This window comes from Microtus oregoni, unplaced genomic scaffold (assembly GCF_018167655.1).
Source record: "Microtus oregoni isolate MIOR12 unplaced genomic scaffold, Mior012 000027F_ref0000203, whole genome shotgun sequence".
In the NCBI taxonomy this organism is placed as follows: Eukaryota; Metazoa; Chordata; class Mammalia; order Rodentia; family Cricetidae; genus Microtus; species Microtus oregoni.
This window is the reverse complement of record NW_024543086.1, coordinates 2,230,522-2,252,635: the sequence shown is the minus strand read 5'-3', so window position 1 is coordinate 2,252,635 and position 22,114 is coordinate 2,230,522. Positions and strand designations below refer to the sequence as shown.

Below are 22,114 nucleotides of genomic sequence, written 5' to 3'. Positions count from 1 at the left end.
CCCCCTAAGCCTTCTCACTGACCCACACGATACACTTAAAGAAAAGATTTATATTGGTTTACATGTATGTATTTGTGTTTGTGTGAGTGAATGCCACTCGTGGATGGGTGCTCAGGGAGGAACTGGAGGAACTGGGTGACTTGAAGCTGCGATTTCAGGTGGTTGTAAACTTCCAATGTGGGTGCTGGGAACCGAATTCGAGAGCTCTGGAAAACCAGCAAATGCTCTCAGCTGCTGAGCCTTCTCTCCAGCCCTTACAAGATACATTTGTTTGTTTGTTTTGTTTTTTGAGAAAAGATTTCTCTGTGTAGCCCTGGCTGTCCTAAAACTCTCTCTCTAGACCAGACTGGCCTTCAACTCACAGAGATCCACCTGCTTCTGCCTTCCAAGTGCTGGGGTCAAAGGTGTTGACCACCATGCCCAAATCTATGAGATACTTTTTTTTTTTTAAAAAAAAAAAAAAAAAAGCTCCTTATAACCATTTTCTGTTGGCCGGGGCAAGTCATTTCTTCTCTTTGCTGGTTTCTATACGTTTCTATCACGGACACCTTCTCCTTCGCAACGCCACACCAGTTCTGTAACCTGCAAGCAGCATGCGGCCTTTCAGCTTCTTCCTGCCCCCACTTTGTCAACACAGCAGCTGTTGCTCCGTGCGCTTCCTCATCTAGTCTTTCTCTTTGTGTATGTCTTTAAAATTATCCATTAATGCCACACCAAGTCATTGCATTTGGTTTTCTTCGCTTCATTTGCTCATCAGAGCACTTCCTTTCCCATTCCGTGGCGAGATCTGCTTTGTCATGTTACGCTACGTGTGCTATTTCATTATGTGTTGACTGGCATTTCAGTTGCCTCTGTGTTTTAGTATTATAGACAGCAGAGCCATGCACTTCCTTCAGCCTGGGTACTTCCTGAAGTATTTATGCAAGTTTTTTTTTTTTTGGAGAGCTGGTAATGAAGTGGAGATGTTACGTTGAGAAATGTGCACTATTAAATTTAATAGCTATTACAAAATTGTCCTTGGAAGAGGCTGAGGCAATTTGTTTTCCCTCCCACAGATTATCTGCTTCTCCTTATCCTCACTACACTTGAGACGACCATTTGTTCCGCCGAGAACATGTCATCTTGTTCCTCCTTGTTCTCATTAACGGAGTCAGAGCGTCTTTGTGTTTCTTAGCGAAAATATCTATCCTTCATCTGTGTGGAGGGGGCAATGTGGCATTAGTCTTGGAGGCTCAGAAGACGGGACTGGCAGGGACAGACAGTGAAGGGGAGACGATGGGTTGCAGTGTAGGACTATAAATCGGGAGAAGCACTGAGGGGGATCTGAGGTTGAGAGGCTCTGACTTGCACCAACTCATGGCAGGGAGGAGGGGACAGAAATTTGAACGAGGAGTTGACCACTTGCGGGAGACTGACTGTCAAGATTCATCATTCTTTCTTCATGGATTAGGGGAAAGGTGGGAGCTCTTTTCCAGTAAAAGAGAATGCAGGAAGGGAAAAAATGTGATGGAGGACAGAGTGTTCACAAAACTATTACCTTTCATTCCATCCAAACATAAAACTGGTTTATAGTGCATTGCAAGAGATCAAGATGTTGTCTGATGTTTTCCCTGCTATGCTGTCCCTGGTAATTGTCATTTGACTTCTCTGTGGCCAAATCCCACTAGACAGAACTCTTGCTGCCCTGTCTGTGGGCTACCCTGAGAAAGAGGACCATGTTGTAAGATGCTTCCATGCCACATGTCATTATGGAAGAAACTGGGGTTCGCTTAGCATATACTAAGTGCTGGGTCAGCACTAAGATGTCTTCCTGGACCCCTTCATTTAGGATCTCTTCGGTAGATATTCAGAGTCCCATATTATGTAAATGTTCTGAGGTGACACAGGTCTCAGGAGCCCTGCCCTGCAAGTCCACTTCTAATAGCTGTCTCTTAGCTGTTGCTTATGTTAGAGTTAAACATGGAGTGTTTGTGGGTTCTTCGAAAGCTCATGTGTCAGGGAGCTGGCTCCCTAATATTGATGCTATTTCATTTATGTGTGTTCATGTCCATGCATGTATGTGTGTGTGCACGCATGTCATGCGTATGGGTTCCCACAGAGGCTAAAAGAGGGCATCAGATGCCCTGGAGCTGGAGCAGTTGTAAGTCACCCCACTTCTGCCTCTCAACCCTTTGTCTCTCTGCTTACTCTCTGCAAGAGATGAATAGCTTCAACTGCCACATGAGACTCTCCCAAATGTCTGCACTGCTTCAAATGGTTAGTAATCACAACTCAATTGCAAATATAACCAAATAACAATGAAAGCTCTAAAGAAGGTTGTTCTTAAGTTTCCTTTCACTCTTAGATGTAGATATTGCAGGCTTCTCCAACCCTTTGTACTTCATAGCAGAAATGTGTGCCACAGTCCCTAGTTATCCCTTCTGTTTATGGATACCTCAGTCCCCTTCTCTAGTTCTCCTCACAGCCTTCTGCAGAGCCTCCAGTGTGGGGTGAGAAGAGCTCTATGGGACCCTGCTGTCACATGGTTCTATCACCATTTTGTGGTGATTTATTTTCATTTTTAATAATTTCAGATGAATTACTTTCTTTGTCCTTTTCTAAATCACGGGTTCCTCAAAATATAAAATATAGATGATGGTGGTGCTTATACCGGGGCTCTTAAGGATGGAAATGCAGGAGAAAAGGCTAGCGTGTAATTACTGACCCGTAAATGACAGTCATCACGGAGAAAGCCTTTTCCCTTGATTCTTTACATCTCTGCTACAGCTCTCCTATTCGGGCAAGTGCGCAGGGTAGGTAATAAGAGGCCATACACATCAGCTGTTGGCTAACTCAATATTCTTGCTCAGAACATAGATACGTTTTAGTTGTATGGTATTTTTCAAACTGCTAATCGTACTAGGGGGGCAGTAGATGAGGGACAAAATGACAAGCTCTGGGAGGTTTCCGCAGCTTTTAAAATCTTACAGTAGTAATTCTCTGCCATCAGGGAGAGGGGGGCTCTGAAAGCTGTCACAGCCCCCTTTCTAGACAGCTTAGTAGGCCTTGCAATTGTTGGTTTTATGGCTGGAGGTGGGGTGTGCCGTCTTTAGTCCCCTGCTGCCTCTTGGTTGCTTTGTCCTCTTTATATTCCTCAGTCTGTGGAGGTTCCACTTCGTAGCTGAGGAGTGGAGATCAATTCATGGCTCAAAAAAGGAGCTGCAGTTCTGTCTTCTAGTCAAGGACCTCTAGATTTATGCAATTTATTTTGTAAGGCAATTTTGCATACACATATCTTCTAGTTCAGTGTTCTCTGATTTCAAAGGGTTTGGTCTTCAGTGGAAGAAGCATCACCCAGGATGGCACATTCTCGCCTCCATGATCTTGCTGTGTGGAGCATACTAGAACTTGCCCAAGATCAGACAGCTGCGTTAATAGAGAGCTGGGACTTATAGCCACATTTAAGGGCTCTTCATTTTAACTGTAGATCTAAGAACATAAAGATTGGGAGGTAGCATAGAAAAGTACTATTCGTAGACTAGTGAAAAATTGATCCCGCTGGGCAGTGGTGGCTCACGCCTTTAATCCTAGCACTTGGGGGCAGAGGCAGGCAGATCTCTGTGAGTTCAAGGCCAGCCTGGTCTAGTTTTAGGACAGGCCACAAAACTACAGAGAAATCAAAAAACAACCCAAAAACTTGATCCCAATGAGGGTTGGTCTTTAAAAAAAACTTTTAAATGTTTGTCTGTATGTGTGCACATGCGTGAGAATGTGAGCATATAAGTATGTGTGTATGTTCCTGGGGGGGTGTCTGTGCATGAGAAAGCCACATGACAATCACAGCTCAGATGTCATCTTCAAGTCTACCATCCTCCTCTTTTTCAGACAGAGTCTTTCACTGGCCTGGGATCACCAAAGGAATTAGACTGTTGGCCAATGAGCCTTAGGGATCCCCCTGCCTCTGTCTCCCAGTGCTGGGTCTATAAGCGCATGCCATCACACATGCCATCATACACGCCGTCACACACGCCGTCACACACGCCATCACACACGCCATCACACACGCCATAACACATGACATCACACATGCCGTCACACACGCCATGACACATGACATCACACATGCCATCACACACGCCGTCACACACGCTGTCACACACGCCGTCACACACGGCGTCACACACGCCGTCACACATGCCGTCACACACGCCATCACACACGCCATCACACATGCCGTCACACACGCCATCACACATGACATCACACACGCCATCACACACGCCGTCACACACGCCGTCACACACGCCGTCACACACGCCATCACATATGCCATCACACACGCCATCACACACGCCATCACACATGACATCACGCATGCCATCACACACGTCATCACACACGCCATCACACATGACATCACACATGCCATCACACACACATCACACACGCCATCACACACGCATCACACACGCCATCACACATGACATCACACATGTCATCACACACGTCATCACACACGCCATCACACATGACATCACACATGACATCACACACGCATCACACACGCCATCACACACGCATCACACACGCCATCACACATGACATCACACATGCCATCACACACGCCATCACACACGCATCACACACGTCATCACACATGCATCACACATCACACATGCCATCACACATCACACACGCCATCACACATGCCATCACACATCACACACGCCATCACACATGCCATCACATATCACACACGCCATCACACATGCCATCACACATCACACACGCCATCACACATCACACACACCATCACACATGCCATCACACATCACACATGCCATCACACATCACACACGCCATCACACATCACACACGCCATCACACATGCCATCACACATCACACACACCATCACACATGCCATCACACATCACACATCACACACGCCATCACACATGCATCACACATGCCATCACACACGCCATCACACATGCTATCACACACGACATCACACATGCCATCATCATATGTGCCTTTTTACATGTGTGCTGGGGATTGAAGGCCCTTGCACTTGGAAGTCAGTACCTCCCAGACTGATCCCTTCCCCCACCGCTTAGGACGGACCTTTGTTCCAGGTCTGGCTGCCATTTGCTCTCAACAGAGCTTTCTTGAGGGCAGGATATTGCATTCATTTCTAATGTTTAAGTTTATTACTCTCTCAGCCCCTAAATGAATCTTTATACTATTATTATTGTACTATGTCAGAAATGGATGACAGTGTCCTTCCACAATGTCAGAATTTATTGAATAACAGATTGACAAGATAAATTGGTTCTGTTGGCTGGAATTTGCCAAATGCTCCTGAGTTCCCATGATAGCTGGCTGGTTGTAAGTCCCTTTATTTTAATTTGAAGTACTAATATTAACTCTCAGGACACACATTCCATATCACAGAACAAACATACACACATGTATGTACATGTTACAGAATGGTGACAAAAGGGTTAGGATGATGGGTTGATGGGGTTATTACTGTAATAATGTTGAATGACCTGTTTATGAGGTCCAGGGAGGGTGTTGCACTTATCAAGCCTGGTGCGTTCAGTGAGTTCTCAAGCATGTCTTCTTTTTTCTGGTATGATTTTAATGGGACTAATTTACTTTGCTAAGTTTCGCGTACAGTGCCCCAACCTTTAGTTATTTATTTGTCTGGGTCTCATGAGTTGCCCTGGACAGTTTGTGCTGTTTACATGTACCACACGGTACAGAGTGAGCCTGCAAGATCGAGTCAAATGCCGCTGGCAAAGTGCAGTCTCTCAGGTCATGGCACTGGCTGAAAAATACTGTTTTACACAATACAAAATAACTCAGAACAGGGCCTAGCTTGATCTCAATGTGCACCTATCAGCCAGTGAAGTCAACGCAGTGTGGGCTCAGATAGACTGAGAACTGAGGTCGGTCTAGTACAGCAGGCAGCAGCCAACACTGTTATGGTAATATGACATTTTTCTTTGCTCTTGATTCTTGCTTTCCTAGTCTCGGCTCAAGAGGCCAAGTGTGTATGGTGAGTGTGTTTGGGGAAAATGTTTCTTCTTTCCCCTTCTCTTACTGTAACTTTCTCGGCAAAGCCAGCCAAGCTTCACCTTCCAAAGCAAGCTTCTTTAGGTCAAAGGATTCTCAAGAAAGGCACTGCTAGAGGTAGAATTTTATATCTTCATCTTATACTTCTACATTTGGTTTAGACACATGAAAATAGGTAATATTATCTTCCCACTCTGTAAACGACAAAGGGTAATGTAAAAATTAGTAAGTTGGGACTGAGGTTGTAGCCCAATTGGTAGAGTGCACAAAACCCTGGGCTCAGTCTCCACCTCCACGTCAGCTAGACACTGGGATTCATTCTTCAAATCTCAACACTCAGGGAGTTGGGGCAGGAGGAAGTTCAGATATTCCTCAGTTACATAGTGAGTTCAAGGCCAGCCTGAGAGATATGAGACCCTGTCTTAAAGCAAAGCAACTAGTGATCATGATCACTTTAGTCAAAGGTGTCGCACGCTTTGAGGGTGCAGACAGGCTTACGTAGCAATAACCACCATCCATTGTGTTTTGATTTTGTTGCTGTTGTTGTTTGGTTGCTGTTGTTTTTGTTTTTTTAGAAAGAGTGAGTAAAGGTACGGTGCAGGCTAAGAGCATTTGCTGCTCTTCCAGAGGACCCAGCACCTACACTGAACAGTTCACAATTGCCAGATGACCTTTCAGGGATGACTTGGGCTGGGCTGAGACCTGGGTGGGGGACAGTGTCAGGGACCACATGTGAACATAGTTAAGCATATTTCTTGCCTTGGATTAAACCATAACTTTAGGATCCTGACGATGGACTCAAGATGGGGGGAGTCATTGGATCTCTTTCAGTGTCCCCAAATGTGGCTGCATTTTCTGCTTCTTGCTATTAATTTGGCTCTTGAAATTGGCTTCTGAGGGAGGGTGCAAGGATTGAACCTGGCTTGGTGAGGCACAGGTTGTGACCCACAAGTTCAGGAACACTGACTCTGATCTTTTCCTCTCTGGAGCCCACTCAAGTTTTGGCAACTTTCTCTCTGTCCCCTTAGCTAGCTTTTCTTCTCTCCCAAATGTTATTCCCTTGACATGAGAGAGGAAGAGGGAGTCTTCTCTTTACCTTCCTTCATCCTTCTTCTCAACTCCAGCCAACTCTTTATCTCACAATATCTGTAGGTGAGCCAACAGGACCTTCATTGAGTTCCACCTCTATCTCATGTGCAAGATAGTAAAATGTTTAAAAGTCCAGGTTCAAAGAATCAAAGAGGCCTATGCATCAAGCTCTGATGAATTTCTTAGTCTTTCCAAACTTGTTTCTTCTATATAGTGGACAATCAAATCTTCCCTGTGGTTCTAGACAATACAATGCCTTACCATGCATGAGAGCCCTGAGTCCAGCTCTCACATCTAATAAGTACTTGTTAGGTGTCTTTTATTAGCACCAGCTTTCACAATTTCATCTCAGCCTTGAACTATGCCGTAGGAGACAATACACAAGAAAGAATTGGCTCTTGCTCAGTACTTACCCTGTGAATCATCACCGTAATTATTTTGATCGAGCCGAGCCAATGATGAAAGGCACACATCCCTGCCCACAGCTGAGTCATTTGACACCAAACGAAAAAGCTTGTGTACAACAGAAAAAACAAATGGGAGAAAACTTTGGCCCACGGTTATGTGGTGCCGGATTGGTTTGATGCCGGATTGGTAACTAAGGTAAAAGGAACTCAAACAAAGCAGAGTTGCTGACTCCACCAACAGCATGTAAGCGCTCTCCTTCCCTTAACTCCCCAACTCCTCCTTTCCCTCATCTCTTGGATCCCAGCTGGAGAGAGGTAAGATTTCACTGGGTCTGGATCTGTGTTTCCCTGAATAGGAATGAACATTTCCCCATACTCACTGAAATGTGTGCATTCTCCTTTAAGAGGCGCATCCACAGATCATCTTATATTTGCTATTGAGTTGCTTGAGTTCCCTTTGACTTAGATACGAATCTGTCCTCACATAATAGTGGGAAGTTTTCTCCCATTTATTTTCTTTGTTGTACACAAGCTTTTTTTACTTTGGTGTTAAGTTTTTCTTTTTCTGCTTTTGTGACATGGCACTGGGGCCAAAACATCTTTATCCTAAAGTATTTCCCCTGTATTTTCTTCTAGTCATTTCATATCTTACATTTCAATCTTTGATGTAATGTGTGTTGGCATTTGTGTACAATGATAGGCAGGAAAGATTCTAATTATGAAAATCATACCTTGAGATTCTAGTGGATATTTTCCTGGAGGAGGGGAACTCTTCAACCCACTACCAGTCCCCTCTTGCAGAATTACATTCCTAGCAAGTTCTGGAAGACTCCTGTTCTGCTGTACTTATACAGAGCTCAAGGCCTTCAGGCCCTGAAGGTCTGGGAGCAGGTCACATGGAAACCAGCAGTATTGGTGGGTCCAGCGGTATAAACTGATGATGTGGCTGCTCCATGAGGGGGGAGGTTTTTATTGTAGATGTGAGAGGGAGAACAACCAGAGGCATCTGGAAAAGTCCAGAGCAAACAGAAGTCCAGAGCAAAAAGAAGGCTGAACATGGCCAGCAGATTGGAACTGGTCCTGAGAGAAGTAGGAGTAGAATAGAGAGAGAGAGGGAAAGAGACTGGGGGCAGATCACACACACACACACACACACACACACAGAGAGAGAGAGAGAGAGAGAGAGAGAGAGAGAGAGAGAGAGAGAGAGAAGAGAAGAGAAGAGGAGAGAGAGATTGGGGACAGATACACACACACACACATACACACACACACACAGAGAGGAGAGAGAGAGAGAGAGAGAGAGAGAGAGAGAGAGAGAGAGAGCGCCTGGGGATACACACACACACACACACACACACACACACACACACACACACACACACATTCATAGGGTTAGAAGGAGAATGAGTAGCTGGGACTGGGCAGGTGGGAGTTTAGGATAGAGGCGGCAATGAGAAGACCTAGGATGCTAGCACGGACTTTGAAATATGTCATTCATACCTGTGACACTGAAGGAGACTAGTATGCACGTAGGTATGCTAACAGGCACCATAGCTAGCCATTTGTCCCTTCTGTCTTTGGAATTTGGAGAAATGGAGTTTCCTTTGGACCTGACACCAGCTCCATCCCAGATGGTTGGTATGGCTACATTTCACAGGGAAGAAAGTAACCACTGATCTGTATCCTGTTGCTGTTTCATGAACAACACGGTGACCTTTGGAGTATGGCCTCTCGCATTTTATGAAAGTGTGTGTGTGTGTGTGTATGTGTGTGGTGTGAGGGTTCTGTTTGATATCATACCCCAGCGCTGATGTTTGCAAAGTGTCTCTGATGTTAGACCATTCCAATTTAAAACAGATTAGCTCTGATAAAACTGACCGAGCCTGGCTTTCTGTGTGATGGCCTCAATTTCAAGCTGATCCATCATGGATGATTACAGTACAATAGGGTTTGGCAGAACAAAGGGAGGAGTTTTGAATTCTTACCTGTAATTTCCAGCTGTGGGAGAGAAGAACAGAAAACAAACTGCGAGGGGAGGAAAACACACAGACTTTCCTCCTTGCATTTTTATGCTCCCTGGAATTCAACAACCCAGTTTTCCCAAAGAACAAATAAGCTCTCTGATACCAATTACAAGTGATACAAAACCTTCTCCTCCGGTGTCGAGTGCTAGAAAGCTTGGGAGAAAATACAAGGGATCGATTTCAGTGACTTTTAGGTTGAATACTTTAATACTCAGGGCCCCGCTCCACATGTTCTCTGTACATGCATGTGATTACATGGGAGCAAGCATCTGTGCATTCATAAAAATGGGGATCAAAGCAGGTGATGGCTGTTATTCTGTTGCTCCTCACCTTACTTCACTGAGACAAGGTCCCTCACTGAACAGAAAGTCCACTGGGTCTGCCAGGCTGCCTGGTTGGCCAGCTAGCTCTCCAATCTACCTATCCACCACTCCTCCAACCCTGGGGGTTATAGATATGCCTTGGAGATTTGAACTCAGATCCTCAAACTTGTGGAGTGAGTGTCCTTACCCACTCAGCCATCTCACCAGCTCTCTGTTTTTTAACGTGTTGTTTTTATTATAGAGTCTTATTTTTATCATTATTACATTTATTATTATTACTTTTTATTTATTATTGCATTGTTTTTGGATGCTCTTCTCTGCTCTGGCTTCTGTACAGCTTTTACTTTTTAGTCTTCCTTGTTGGTCCTTTCTGTTTCTTTGCCTTATTTTTCCTTCTTCCACCTCTCCAGCTCACCCCGAAGCCTGATATTTCTCAGGATTTCCCCCCTTTCTCATGGGATGTACATTCTGAAGACTTGAACTGCCTGCTGGATACTGAAGATTCCCCCAAGAGTACAGTGTCTCTGGATGTACCCCTTTTACAAAATTGACTCAGATTCAAATAGATCAATTGTTTAATGGCACAGACAAGGTGTGTGTGTCCCACTGGTATAGTGAACACAGTGATTCTGACTGTGTCTCATAACCTGTCTCCCTGAGAAAGCTACCCCTGTCCTTTCCTCTTCAGGGTCTTCATCAGTAGGCAGCTGGTGGTCCTGTGTCTCCTGTGGAAATAGGAATTACTTAAGGCTCTTGTTTTTCTGCAGTCCACATTTATGGTCCGTATTCTGTTTTTCTTATTCCCCCATCAAACGTGTCTGCAACCTGTCTCTTACTTTCCCAATCCACCAGCACAGGACTTCAGATCCAGAATCAGATGAGGTTACTCTGGGTTGTGCCCTTGTCCTGATTAGGCCTCATTCAGCACAAACATTGCTGTCACTTTTAATGGTCTGAGAATCCAGTGGAATCTTAGCATGTTAAAATAAAGCCCTCCACAGCCTGGTCCCACACATTAGGTAACCTCTGGCTACTTCTGTCCCCCATGCTCCAACTCCATACCTGCTTGCATGTCAGCAAAGGCGCCATACTGTTTTATGTCCCCGTGGCTTGGCTGATTGTGTTCCATCTCCCTGAAATGCCCCACTGCCTTTTCTTGCCCAACCAGTCCTTGCACAGCCTTGCATCCTCTTATTGCCAAGTTGACAAACATTTGTTAAATACCAAGTATGTGCTAGGTCATGCTGAACAGGCAGACGGGGACTCTGTGCCTGCAGGGTGGATTCTCATTGCTGAACTTTGATCCTTGAGCTGAGTGTCTCGCCTAGGCCTTCCTTCCCCAGCAGTTTGTGCACATCCCTCCTTGCTCTTGGACCGGTAGGCTGAAACAATTTTCTGGCTTCTAGCCTCTGGCATACCATCAGCATCCCAAGGGGCATAAGGTCTATGGTGCAGTCACCTCGGCATTTTAAGCAGTTGGTGCTTAGGACTTGAGAATTCCTGGAGCATGGTTCCCCTTGGACCTTAGCTATTGGGTATGATTTTTGTTTGTTTGTTTGTGTGCTTGTTTCAGTTTTAATGTCTCCTTTCATAGAAGCTTTCCAGACCCTTCCCAACAGTCTGTATCCTGATGATTAACCCTGGGATATCCTGCACTCTTTCTTCACATATTTCTATATGGTTGTTTTTATCAACTTTCCACATTGCTTAATGGTGTCTTTAAGTGAGGTGACACTTGGGATACCATAGCAGAGTGGATGTGCAGAATCCTAAATGGTATAGCTTACTTCATGCCTCAGTTACAAGATATGTGTGTGCATCATGTGCACACGTACATGGTATATAAATGATGTATGTATGTATATATCTTATGTATATGCATACATGTGCATACATGTGCATGCATGTGCATGCACGCACACACACATACAGTATAGTTTAGGAGAAAGAAAACAGGATATCAAATCTAGCAAACTTAATGGTAAGCACAGGATTATAGGGCTGCTGCTAGAGAAACAGGGTGTGCTATATTACAGTAAATATATTTTTCTAAGTAGAAAGCCTATGCTCTAACAATAAAATGTATGGGAAAGTGAATAACCCATGGCAGCCATCTGAGATCAAGTACACAATTGCCTTTGCTGTATGTCTGTACAGTTGGTGGCACAGTAGGTTTGCAGCAGCAGCAGACAGGGCAACAATGCCTTTTGCAGTGACATTCTGCTAGCCAAGACATTTTAGTTGATAGAATCTTTTGACTCCAAATAAATCATGGTACCCTTGTTGTGTATGGTGTTCATCACTGATCAAAATGCTGCTATGTTATTGTTCAAGTTTGATTTTTTTTATGCATTATGTAGTGAGTTCCAAGAGGTCTAGGGTATAACTAGCAGAGTTGATTATTATAGGGAGGCCGCTTGTTTGTTCCTGGCTGCTCAGTCCCTAAATAACCACACAGAAACTGTATTAGTTAAATCACTGCTTAGCCCATTAGTTCTAGCTTCTTTTTGGCTAGCTCTTACATGTTAATTTAACCCATTTCTACCAATCTGTATATTGCCACAAGGCTGTGGCTTATCAAGTAAAGTTCTGGCATCTGTCTCCAGTGGGGCTACATGGCTTCTCTCTGACTCTGCCTTCTTTCTCCCAGCATGGCATTTAGTTTTCCCTGCCTAGCTCTACTCTACCCTATCACAGGCCCCAAACAGCTTCTTTATTAACCAATGGTATTCACAGAATACAGAGGGGACTCCCACATCAGTGGATGATATTAAATTGTTAGTAAATATTTGTTAACTGAGACATGGGTAATTTTCAGTGCTAGATAAAAGTTTTGAATTCATGGCTGGGGCTTCTAGAAAAATCAGAGCCAGGGCTGTCGAGATGATTTATGGGTAAAAGTACTTGCCATCCAGCCTGACAACCTGAGCTGGAAACTCAGAACCAACATGCTGAAAAGAGAGACGTGTGTCATCCTCTGCCATTCACACATACCTGGGTACTTGAGCAAGCAGGTTTGCCTGTGTGTGTGTGTTTGTGTGTGCACCCGCACACCTCCCCTCCTCCCATGCACACACACACTAAATAAAATGTAATATTTAAGGGGTTGGAGAGATAACTCAGTGGTTAAGGCCACTTGCTGCTGTTGCAGAGGACCTAGGTTTTAGTTCCCAGCACCCATACCTAGCAGCTAAAAACTGCCTAGAACTCCAGTTCTAGGGGGTCTGATGCCTCCTCCGGCTTCCATGAGCTCCAGACACAGATGTTGTGCACATACATACATGCAGGCATTCACACATACACATAAGATAAAAATAAATCTCTTTTTTCTTTTTAAAAAAAAAGTCATAACCATTTTAGAAGAAGGAGGAAAGAAAAACTGAAGTCAAATGCTGATTCTCTGGGTCACCTTTCCCCCATCTGCAGCATGCAGATGTTCTGTTCCCCTGGGGGCATGCTGGAGAGCAGGTGGGTGTTTGAGGAGAGCCATATTGATACAAATCTGCATAAATAACTTATATGAACAGAAAGATGGTGTTACAGAATTAAATATATCATCTGGCTTAGCAGTTGGCCTTGGATACCTATTTCAGTAGGTACTTTTAATTCTCCCACAGGAAGTCTAACTATTTTTCTCTCTTTTTCTCCATAGCGGTAACAGGAAGTGAGCCAAGTTGGGGAAAGGTTGCATCAAATCAGGTAAAAGGATCTACAAAGTACGAGGCATTTGACTTCGATTTTAGAAATTCCCAGTAGATGTTTTCATGGATGGGCTTGGTGGAATAGAATATTGTGAGTGGCAAATGCCTAGTAACTATGATTGAAATGGTCAAAGATTTGTGAACTGTACCCTTGGCAGAAGTACTATTGCTTTTTGTTTGTTTGTTTGTTGTTTTGTTTTTGAGACAGGTATTCTCTATGTAGCCCTGGCTGTCCTGGAACACATTCTCTGTAGACCAGGCTGGCCTCGAACTCACAGAGATGTGCCTGCCTCTGCCTCCTGAGTGCTATCAATTGTTACTTCAACATACACAGACGGTCTGAAAGCAAAAAGAAAAATATTGCCGAAAGCATGCAAAATCATTACAAGTCCCTTGTGTGGAACCCGGAGTTATTGATGGAACTGCAGTGCCAGCACCTGTTTCCACCAGTGTTCTTGTTCTTTTGAGGTTTCCTTTTATTTATGTTTATTGCAAAAATGATCACAGTAGCTTCAAGTAAAAACTCTAGGCATCATGGATATCTGTGAAGGCAGGCTTTCCTGGAGACAGTGTGTCTTTGCTTCTGTTTCTGGTTGATTCCGGGCTTCTCTGTGCTAGAGGATGAGACAGGAAGGGAGGAAGGAAACAGTGCCGCTGGCCTGAGGGAGGTGTGAGTGTCCTCGTAAGATGACTCAAGGCCTAGTTCATTGCAACAGTCCTTCAAATTCCTAAAAGTTAACACTAGAATATTTTTAAAAATATGTATTGATTTTAAGACCAGAGATAGCAAACTCACTACGTAGCCACACAAGTAGCATTTTTTAAAATAAAAACTAGTAATATCTTTCCGTAAGAAAACGAAATTAGTGGGGACAGTGGTACTCATACTTTGGCAAGTCTCACGTGTTTGGTCACTGTGGTGCTTGATGTGCAGAATCACCCGTGAGGCAGGTCTCGGGATGTACGTGTCGGGAATTATATTGATTATATTAACTGAGGTGAGGAGACTCACCTACTGTGTGTAGCATCATCCCTTATTACCGTCTTGGGCTGTGTAAGTGGAGGGGAGCAGATTGGCAGCCTGCATTCAATGCTCTCTGCTTCTGGGTGTGGATGTGATGCGACCAGCTGCTTTGAGCATCTACCACCTTGGTTTCCCTGCCGTGATGGACAATACCCTGGAACTGTGAGCCGGAAGATACCCTTCCTCCCTTAAGCTGCTTCTTAAAGATTATTTATTACAGGACCAGGAAAAGAAATGAAGATAGTTAGCTTTGTTGTTGTTGCTGCCCTACCAGAATGCCAAAAAGAAACACACACACACACACACACACACACACACAACCCTCAAAAAACTAGTTTAGAGGATGAGAGCATCCTTCTGTTCAGGGTTCAGATGTTTCCTTTCATCATGGCATAGAGAGCATGGTGGAGCTGAGCAGCTCACATCATGGCAGCCCAGGAGCAGAGAAAAAGAGAGAGAGAGAAGGAAGGAGAGATGGGAGAAAGGGAGGAGAAGAGAGAATGTGCATGTTCTTGGCTCCCCGCTCCCACCTTTCATCCTATCTAGCCCAGTCTACTGGATGGTGCGGTCTACAGTTAGGGCAGGTTTACCCAGCTCAGTTAATCCTGTTTGGAAACATTCTCATGGACACACCCAGAGATGGGCATCTCAAATCTCCTAGGTGCCCTTCCCTGCGATGAAGTTTGCCAGATTAACTATCACAAGGAGGAAGAGATGGGTCTCATGCCTGCTGTCATGTTCTGTGTGATGGGCAGTGAATGGAGTTGTCTGGTGATATCACCTATCCACCTTAGGAAACAGCACTGCAGAATAACATTGGAAAGGGTCAAGCAAGTCTCCTGGAAAAACTGTGATGTGCTGATTCCCAGGCCACACCTTCAGAACTACCCTGATAGAAAACTTGAAACTGAGCTTCATCTTCCCTTTTATTTTGTTGTCTAGAAGCTGAAGTCCCTCATGAAAAGAAGTGCACAGGTCTAGGGAGAGCTCAAAAGCTTACAGCAGTGTGCAACAAAGAGATTTGACAGTGGAAAACACAGCTCGCAGCATAGTTATTATTTTTTTAATCTTCTAACATCTGAGTGCAATAGCCCAAGATGTCTGATGTCTAAGTCGTAAACAATTTGGGGATAAAAACGCTTTGGGTTTTTAGTGGGAATGTTACACATGATTTAGAATTTTGAGTTTGTTTTGACTTGGAGACATATCAGGCAGAATATCATTAGACGTAGCAACATCGTTGGTGACTGGAAGACTTTCTTGGGGGTGAGATGTATCCCGTGGGACCCTCCAGAGATGATGGCGTTCAGCAGTGAGGGACCAATCACCTTGCCTGTATCTTGACAGAGCGACAGACAGACCAACATCCTGATCATTGCTTGCTGTGTGGGGTTTGTGCTGATGGTGTCGGTGCTTCTGGGATTTCTCCTTCGAGGTAAGGGGGGGCGGGTCCAGATGTGATGGACCCGCAAAGATGGCCATTTGTGGGTGGACTGCAGAGCGGCCGTGACTCAGGAGGGTCAAGGGAGGGGGGATAGTTCTGTTTCCTCCTCTTTCCTTTTATCCTGGAAAAGGATCAATTCTCTCGCTGTCCTCACCCCAGTCATGGGGTGACAGGTAAACTCATCACAACCAAATGTCTTTGTGCATTGTCCTCCTGATAAAGCTGACACCTAATAATGGAAAAAAAAAATGAGACCAAGAGCACATTCATTGATAGGACACAGATACCATACACAACTTGTGCCTAATTTGTTCTTTGTTATTGGCTTGTGTTGAAACGACTATTGCTCCCCTCCCCCCATTCAGTTTTTGAGACAGGGTTTCTCTTTGTAGCCCTGGCAGTTCTGGAACTCACTCTGTAGACCAGGCTGGCCTCCAACCCAGAGATCCACCTGCCTCTGCCTCCTAAGAGCTGGGATCAAAGGCGTGTGCCACCACAGGCCAGCTATTCTCTTTATAAAATCAATTATTTATCTGTTTTTATGTATGGGGTGGTTTACCTGCTTATATGTCTGTATACCACGTGTGCCTCGTGCCCCCAGAAACCAAAAAAGGGGAATTAGTTCTCTTGGAACTGGAGTTACAGACAGCTGTGAACAGCCATGTCTGTGCTGGGAATTGAACCTGGGCCCTCTGGAAGAGTATCCTGTGCTCCTAGCCAGTGGCCCATCTTTCTAGCACTCTTACTTCTTTCTTATAGTTTGAAACTCCCCTGCTGTCCTGTCTTATATTTCCAAGCAGTGAGTGTCACAGGCATAAAAGTGTGCACCTTTAAAGCCAGCTTGCTTAGGGACCACAGATGGTCTTCAAGGGCCCCTGCCTACATTCTTCAGGGAATGGGATCCAAAGTTTTTATTAAATTCTGAAGCTGGCCTGTGATTTACACCTTCCTCACCTCAAAAAGAAAACAGTAAATCCTTCAAACAGGAGCTGTGAAATAAGCATTACGGTTTTCACATCAAGTCCAGGGACACGACACCCAGGGCTGCTGTAAAACAGAGGAAAATCGGGGCTTTGCAGAAGCCAGCCACAAGATGAGATTACTCACCATTGAACCTGTCCTTGGAGAGTGAGGCTTGCGATTAGCACGTAGGTGAAGCCATAGCTGCTGTCTTAGATGGTTCTTGGTGTATCTCATAAAAAGTACTTTAAAACCCAAATGAGGTGCTGGGGAAGTAGGTTAATCAGTAAAGTTCTTGCCGCTTAAGTATGAGGACCTAAGTTTGATGTTTTAGAACCCATGCAGAAAAGCCAAGCAATGTGGCATTTGCTTATAATTCCAGTGTTGGATATATAAATCATACTCTAAGAAAAATCCCATGCCCAGGAATAATTGCCAACACAAAACAAATTCCGTGTCTTCCTTCCTTCCTCACGCGCATGTGTGTGTGTGTGTGTGTGTGTGTGCACTTTCTGCTTTGTTTCATATTTCTTGTCTTATTGCTTATTGGTTTTCTTTCTTTCAGTGTTTGTTGTGATTTTCATTTGTGTTCCAGGTTATTTTTTTTAATGTTTTGAGAGAGAGAGAGAGAGAGGGAGAGCGAAAGGGAAGGAGGGGGAGAGAGAGAGACAGACAGACAGACAGAGAAAGGGGAGAGAATATGAATATGATATTGGGTGGGTAGGGACATAGGGAGGCTCTGGGAGGAGTTGGGGAAGGAAAATAATGATCAAAATAAGTTTTGTGAAAAACCATTTTAAATTGAAAATGTAACAATGTAACACCATAGCCCACAACATAGGAGCCTCTTTGAGATGAATGGGTTGAATTGAAGGCCAGAAACAACATCAACTGGAGGAAGGAGAGGCTGTCCCTGCCAATGTCGATGTAGTCTCTTTGGAAGGGGGTAGGCTCCTCCCAGCAGTTCACAGAGCAGCTCTGCTCACATCCTGGCCTTGTCTTTTCAGGGAGAGTCACAGAAGCCAATTGTTTGCAGAGACACAAGAGGTAATTCATCTTGCATGGCCGATTGTTGCGATGATTATTCAGGCTGCTACACATGATTAGATACCACTCAGTGGTTTAATGGCTTGTGCTTGTGTTCTGATTAAACATAGGGTTGGAGAGACATTGCATTAGAGGCAGAAAAGGCTGTGGAGTTTTAACTCGCATTAACCTCTGTCTCAGTTAACTAACATTGCATGCATGTCCAAAATAGGACTAAGAAAAGCATTAATGGAAGTTTAGCATGCGAAAGATGATGTGTGCCATGGTATTCTCTGCTTGAAGCTATTTCAGCACTCAGTGACTTCATTTTCAAAGCACATTCATTGTCTGTATGGAGTCGCTGAGAAGAGGGTTAGCAGTATAGGATCTAGATAACGTCTTTGCAGCATTATTACTGGGATTTGGCTCCTTTGTCTCGTAGACCAGCAAGTTTCACTACTTTAATTAATTAATTAATTAATTAATGTTTTGGGTTTTTTTTTGAGATAGGGTTTCTCTGTAACTTTGGAGCATCTCCTGGAACTGACTCTATAGACCAGGCTGACCTTGAACTCAAAGAGAGTCGCCTTCCTCTGCCTCCCAAGTGCTGGGATTAAAGGCATGCTCCACCATGCCCGGCTCTTGCTTTTGTTTTTTAGGAGTATATAAAGAGTCTCTGGAATTAGATTTTTGAATATCTGTTCTGTTTATAGCTTTTTAGGGTGAAATAAATGAAAAGATTTGGCAACAATTAATTGCGTCAGCCCCACAACATTTATCGACAATGATGCTTTATTAGGTGGGGGACCTGAGGCTCTGCAAGGTGATTTTCTGAGTTCAAAGGTAGAGATCCCTTGGGATAGCAATACATTTAGATCATGATTTAATATTTTTCAAAGCGAATTGTACTCTATGGTTAACAGGCTGGCAAAAGCTCTTTGTGTGCTAAACCTGTAAAATAGGAGGCTTGGGCAGGAGTCTCAGTCTGCTGTCCTCAGCCTGGGTTAGGGCTGCTATAGCTTAGCAGGTCCTTTGATCTTGCCTTTTCTGGTTTTTTGACCAGCCTCTTTCTCTCTTTCTCTCTTTAGGCCAGACAACACTGAAGATTACAAAAGTGTGCTCAATGACATGTCCCATGGGAGGGATGATGAAGATGGAATCTTTACTCTCTAACTTGTCACCTTTTCTTAGGATTAAGCACGGGGGATGGCATTTGAATTGTCAAAATAAGTTTGGGGACATTGCAATTTTCATTTAAAGTCTGCTTTTTTTTTTCACTGATGCTATGGGTCCAGACTCCTTTTATCTTCCCACATGAAGGTGCTTTAGAGACACATCTTCCCTGCCTAGCGCTTTCGCTGTCTCTGTAGTGCTGTGGCTAGGTGATCCTTTCTCCACTGGGCATGTTACTGTCAGTAGCGAACTCATTGCCAAAGCCACGGGAGTCCCTTCAGTCTCCCAACAGGAGAGGAAGTTAGACATTCCCAAAGCAAAATCTCTTTCTGCAGACAGCATTTGCCTGTTGGTGGTAGCTGAACTTCGTTTACCAGCGCTCATTTAATCTGGCTGGCTTCTTCTGGTCTCTGAGTCGTCTTTCCTACCTCAGGTGCTTTCCTCTTAAGCATGCCTGCATCTCCCTTTCTCTACCAGCTTTCTGAGTTCAGTGGCCCCACTGGGTGTAGTATGAGCAGCCCAGGGCTTCATTCAGGATGCAGGGAACACCACAGAATAACAGCGAAAGTTTGACTCGCTTCTAAAACTCCTGACTTCTTTTATGATCTGGATGTCTTTTCATATCTGAGTGTCCTTAAAGCAGACCACAGTGCCATCTGAACTCTTGCCAGTAAAGTTGGATTTTGGAAGCAGCCAAGTGCCCATCACGGCGAGGTTATCAGATGACAAGGATTTTGCACGGACGAAACACTGAAGCTGTCCAAGTGAATTCTTCTAAGTATAATTCATTGTAATCGCAGCCCAGGAAGAACAGATTTGTCCTAAAACTGTAATAATTACTAGTACGAGGAACCCTGAGAGAGAAATAAGAGCAAATAACTGTTGGATGAGTGGAAATTATAATACTATTCAATGCTTTTACCAGAATTTTGAGAGTGATTCCCCCTAGAGTTGCCACATGTCACTGGGGAAGTTGGGGTCTTAGAGCTCTTAGTCTAGTTAATAAAATAATTTAAGAATGTACTTAAAAGAGAAGCTTGAAGATAATTTTATTAGAGTTTTAGATATATGTTTCATATATATATATGAAAAACTCACTAAGTGTGGTAATACCCATCTTTAATCCCAGCACTTGGGAGGCAGATGCAGGTGGATTTCTGTAAATCTGAGGCCAGCCTGGTCTACATAGTGAGTTATAGGACAGCCAAAGCTACACAGAGAAACCCTCTCTTGAAATAAACAAACTAACAAATAAACTCCCAAGCTCTAAGGCAGGAAAGCTGTGACTCTCCATGGTCACCTGGAGGAATGAGATAGAGAGGATGGAGAGACAAGAAGGATGAAAAGCCTTTGAATTAGGCCAGCAAGCAGACCAGCCACACAACGAGCAGACAGCCACCCAATAGATGGACAACCTCATAGAGGGATGCACTTTAAAGAAGGAGAGAAACCCAAAGTGATGGGGAAATGGGGCTTAGGGCAGAGATAGAAGCAAAGGGAAAGTTACAATTTGGGGATAATCAGAGAAGTGAGCAAAGTTAGGGAGTTGCCTGGCTGCATCTCTGTAAGTGAGGCAGAGGAATTCTGGGAAGGGAAAGAAAAAAACACATTAAAGGAATGAATCACATTTCGTCCCTTCTCTCTAGCATGGCTTCCTGTGAACCTGTCTTCCTAAAGGGTGGTCCTTTGAGCAGGTGATTGACCAGCCCAACAGAATTCACTCTCAAGGGGGCAAAGGCATGTCTCCACCATGCCTGTTCTCATGTCTTTAACGTGAGAACGGCACGCGCCCTCCCATGCCAGCCTGGCTGTTTCTAAGCTGTGTGCTTCAGGCCAGCGGCCACCACACCAGTTGAGGTTGTTAGGAATGTGGATTCCTGCCCTCACCCTGTACCTGCTGAACCAGAAACTCTGCAGGGAGAGCCTGATGACCTGGGGTTTAGCAAGCTCTTAGAGTAATAGCTCCAAACTGGCATGGTCTCCTTCTCTCAGACCATGTGGTGGCAAGCCTGGATGACAGAGATTAGGAGCTTCCTGAATCAGCAGGCCTGCCTACTGTAGATTCAACTCTCAGGTGATCCACCTGACTTTTGAAGTATTTTTCTCCCAGGAACCGCCAGCTACAGCTTTTTCCCTGCTAAGGTTTTACCCATGGACCAGCAGAGATATTTCTCCTCAGCACAAGCCAGAGGTTCCTGGTTCCTGACTTTCAGCTCTTATACCCACAGAGAGCTCCTCCTGGGTTCGATGACACACTGATGACTTCAGCAGCCAGGCAGTCGAGGGAGTAAGTGGAGGAATTGAAGGCCATTGCAGATGACAAAAATGTGCATATGCCTAATAGGACATAAAATTTCAGTTAGTTAAACTATGTCCCATGCAAACACACATATGATGTGAGTTAGGACTAGGAGAGGCCAGCTGTAGACTGGATTTATAAAGCGAGAGCTAAGTTAGAAAACAAACGGGATATAGCTCAGTGGTAGAGCATTTGACTAGTATGGGTGAGGCCCTGGGTTCCATATCCAACACTGCTTAAGTATACTAAGACTCCTTAATTAGAGCTGGGCTTTGGTGCAGTTTTTCCATCCTCTTTGTATAGTCAGGATGGACGTGTAGCTGGGTGCTAACAAACTTCTAGCATCCGTTTTGTGTTAGAATGGAGGTGTGTGTGTGTGTGTGTGTGTGTGTGTGTGTGTGTGTGTGTTTTATTGTTAAGGAGTTTAAAATCTAAAGGAGACAACACACCTAGCGAAAATGATGGGCTGGAACTCTTTTGTTTCCCATTTCCACAAGGAAAGGCTGACTCACAGTGGCTCGTACAGCTGACGTGTATAGAGGAAAGTCACAGTCTAACCCCGAGGATTTATAGCAGCCTA

General features: G+C 44.4%; 1 protein-coding gene across 1 annotated transcript in view; it reads left to right on the top strand.

The window, feature by feature from the left end:
* The window catches only part of LOC121463919 (T-cell immunoglobulin and mucin domain-containing protein 4-like), a 28,486-nt gene extending 9,143 nt beyond the window's left edge, over window positions 1-19,343 (top strand). Inside the window, exons 6-9 of the mRNA XM_041676485.1 lie at window positions 13,560-13,606; window positions 15,980-16,067; window positions 18,044-18,083; window positions 19,151-19,343. Of these exons, the coding sequence (XP_041532419.1) occupies window positions 13,560-13,606; window positions 15,980-16,067; window positions 18,044-18,083; window positions 19,151-19,235 (260 nt within the window). The 3' untranslated portion in view covers window positions 19,236-19,343. The remainder of the gene's footprint in view (window positions 1-13,559; window positions 13,607-15,979; window positions 16,068-18,043; window positions 18,084-19,150) is intronic.
* The last annotated feature ends 2,771 nt before the right edge of the window (window positions 19,344-22,114 follow it).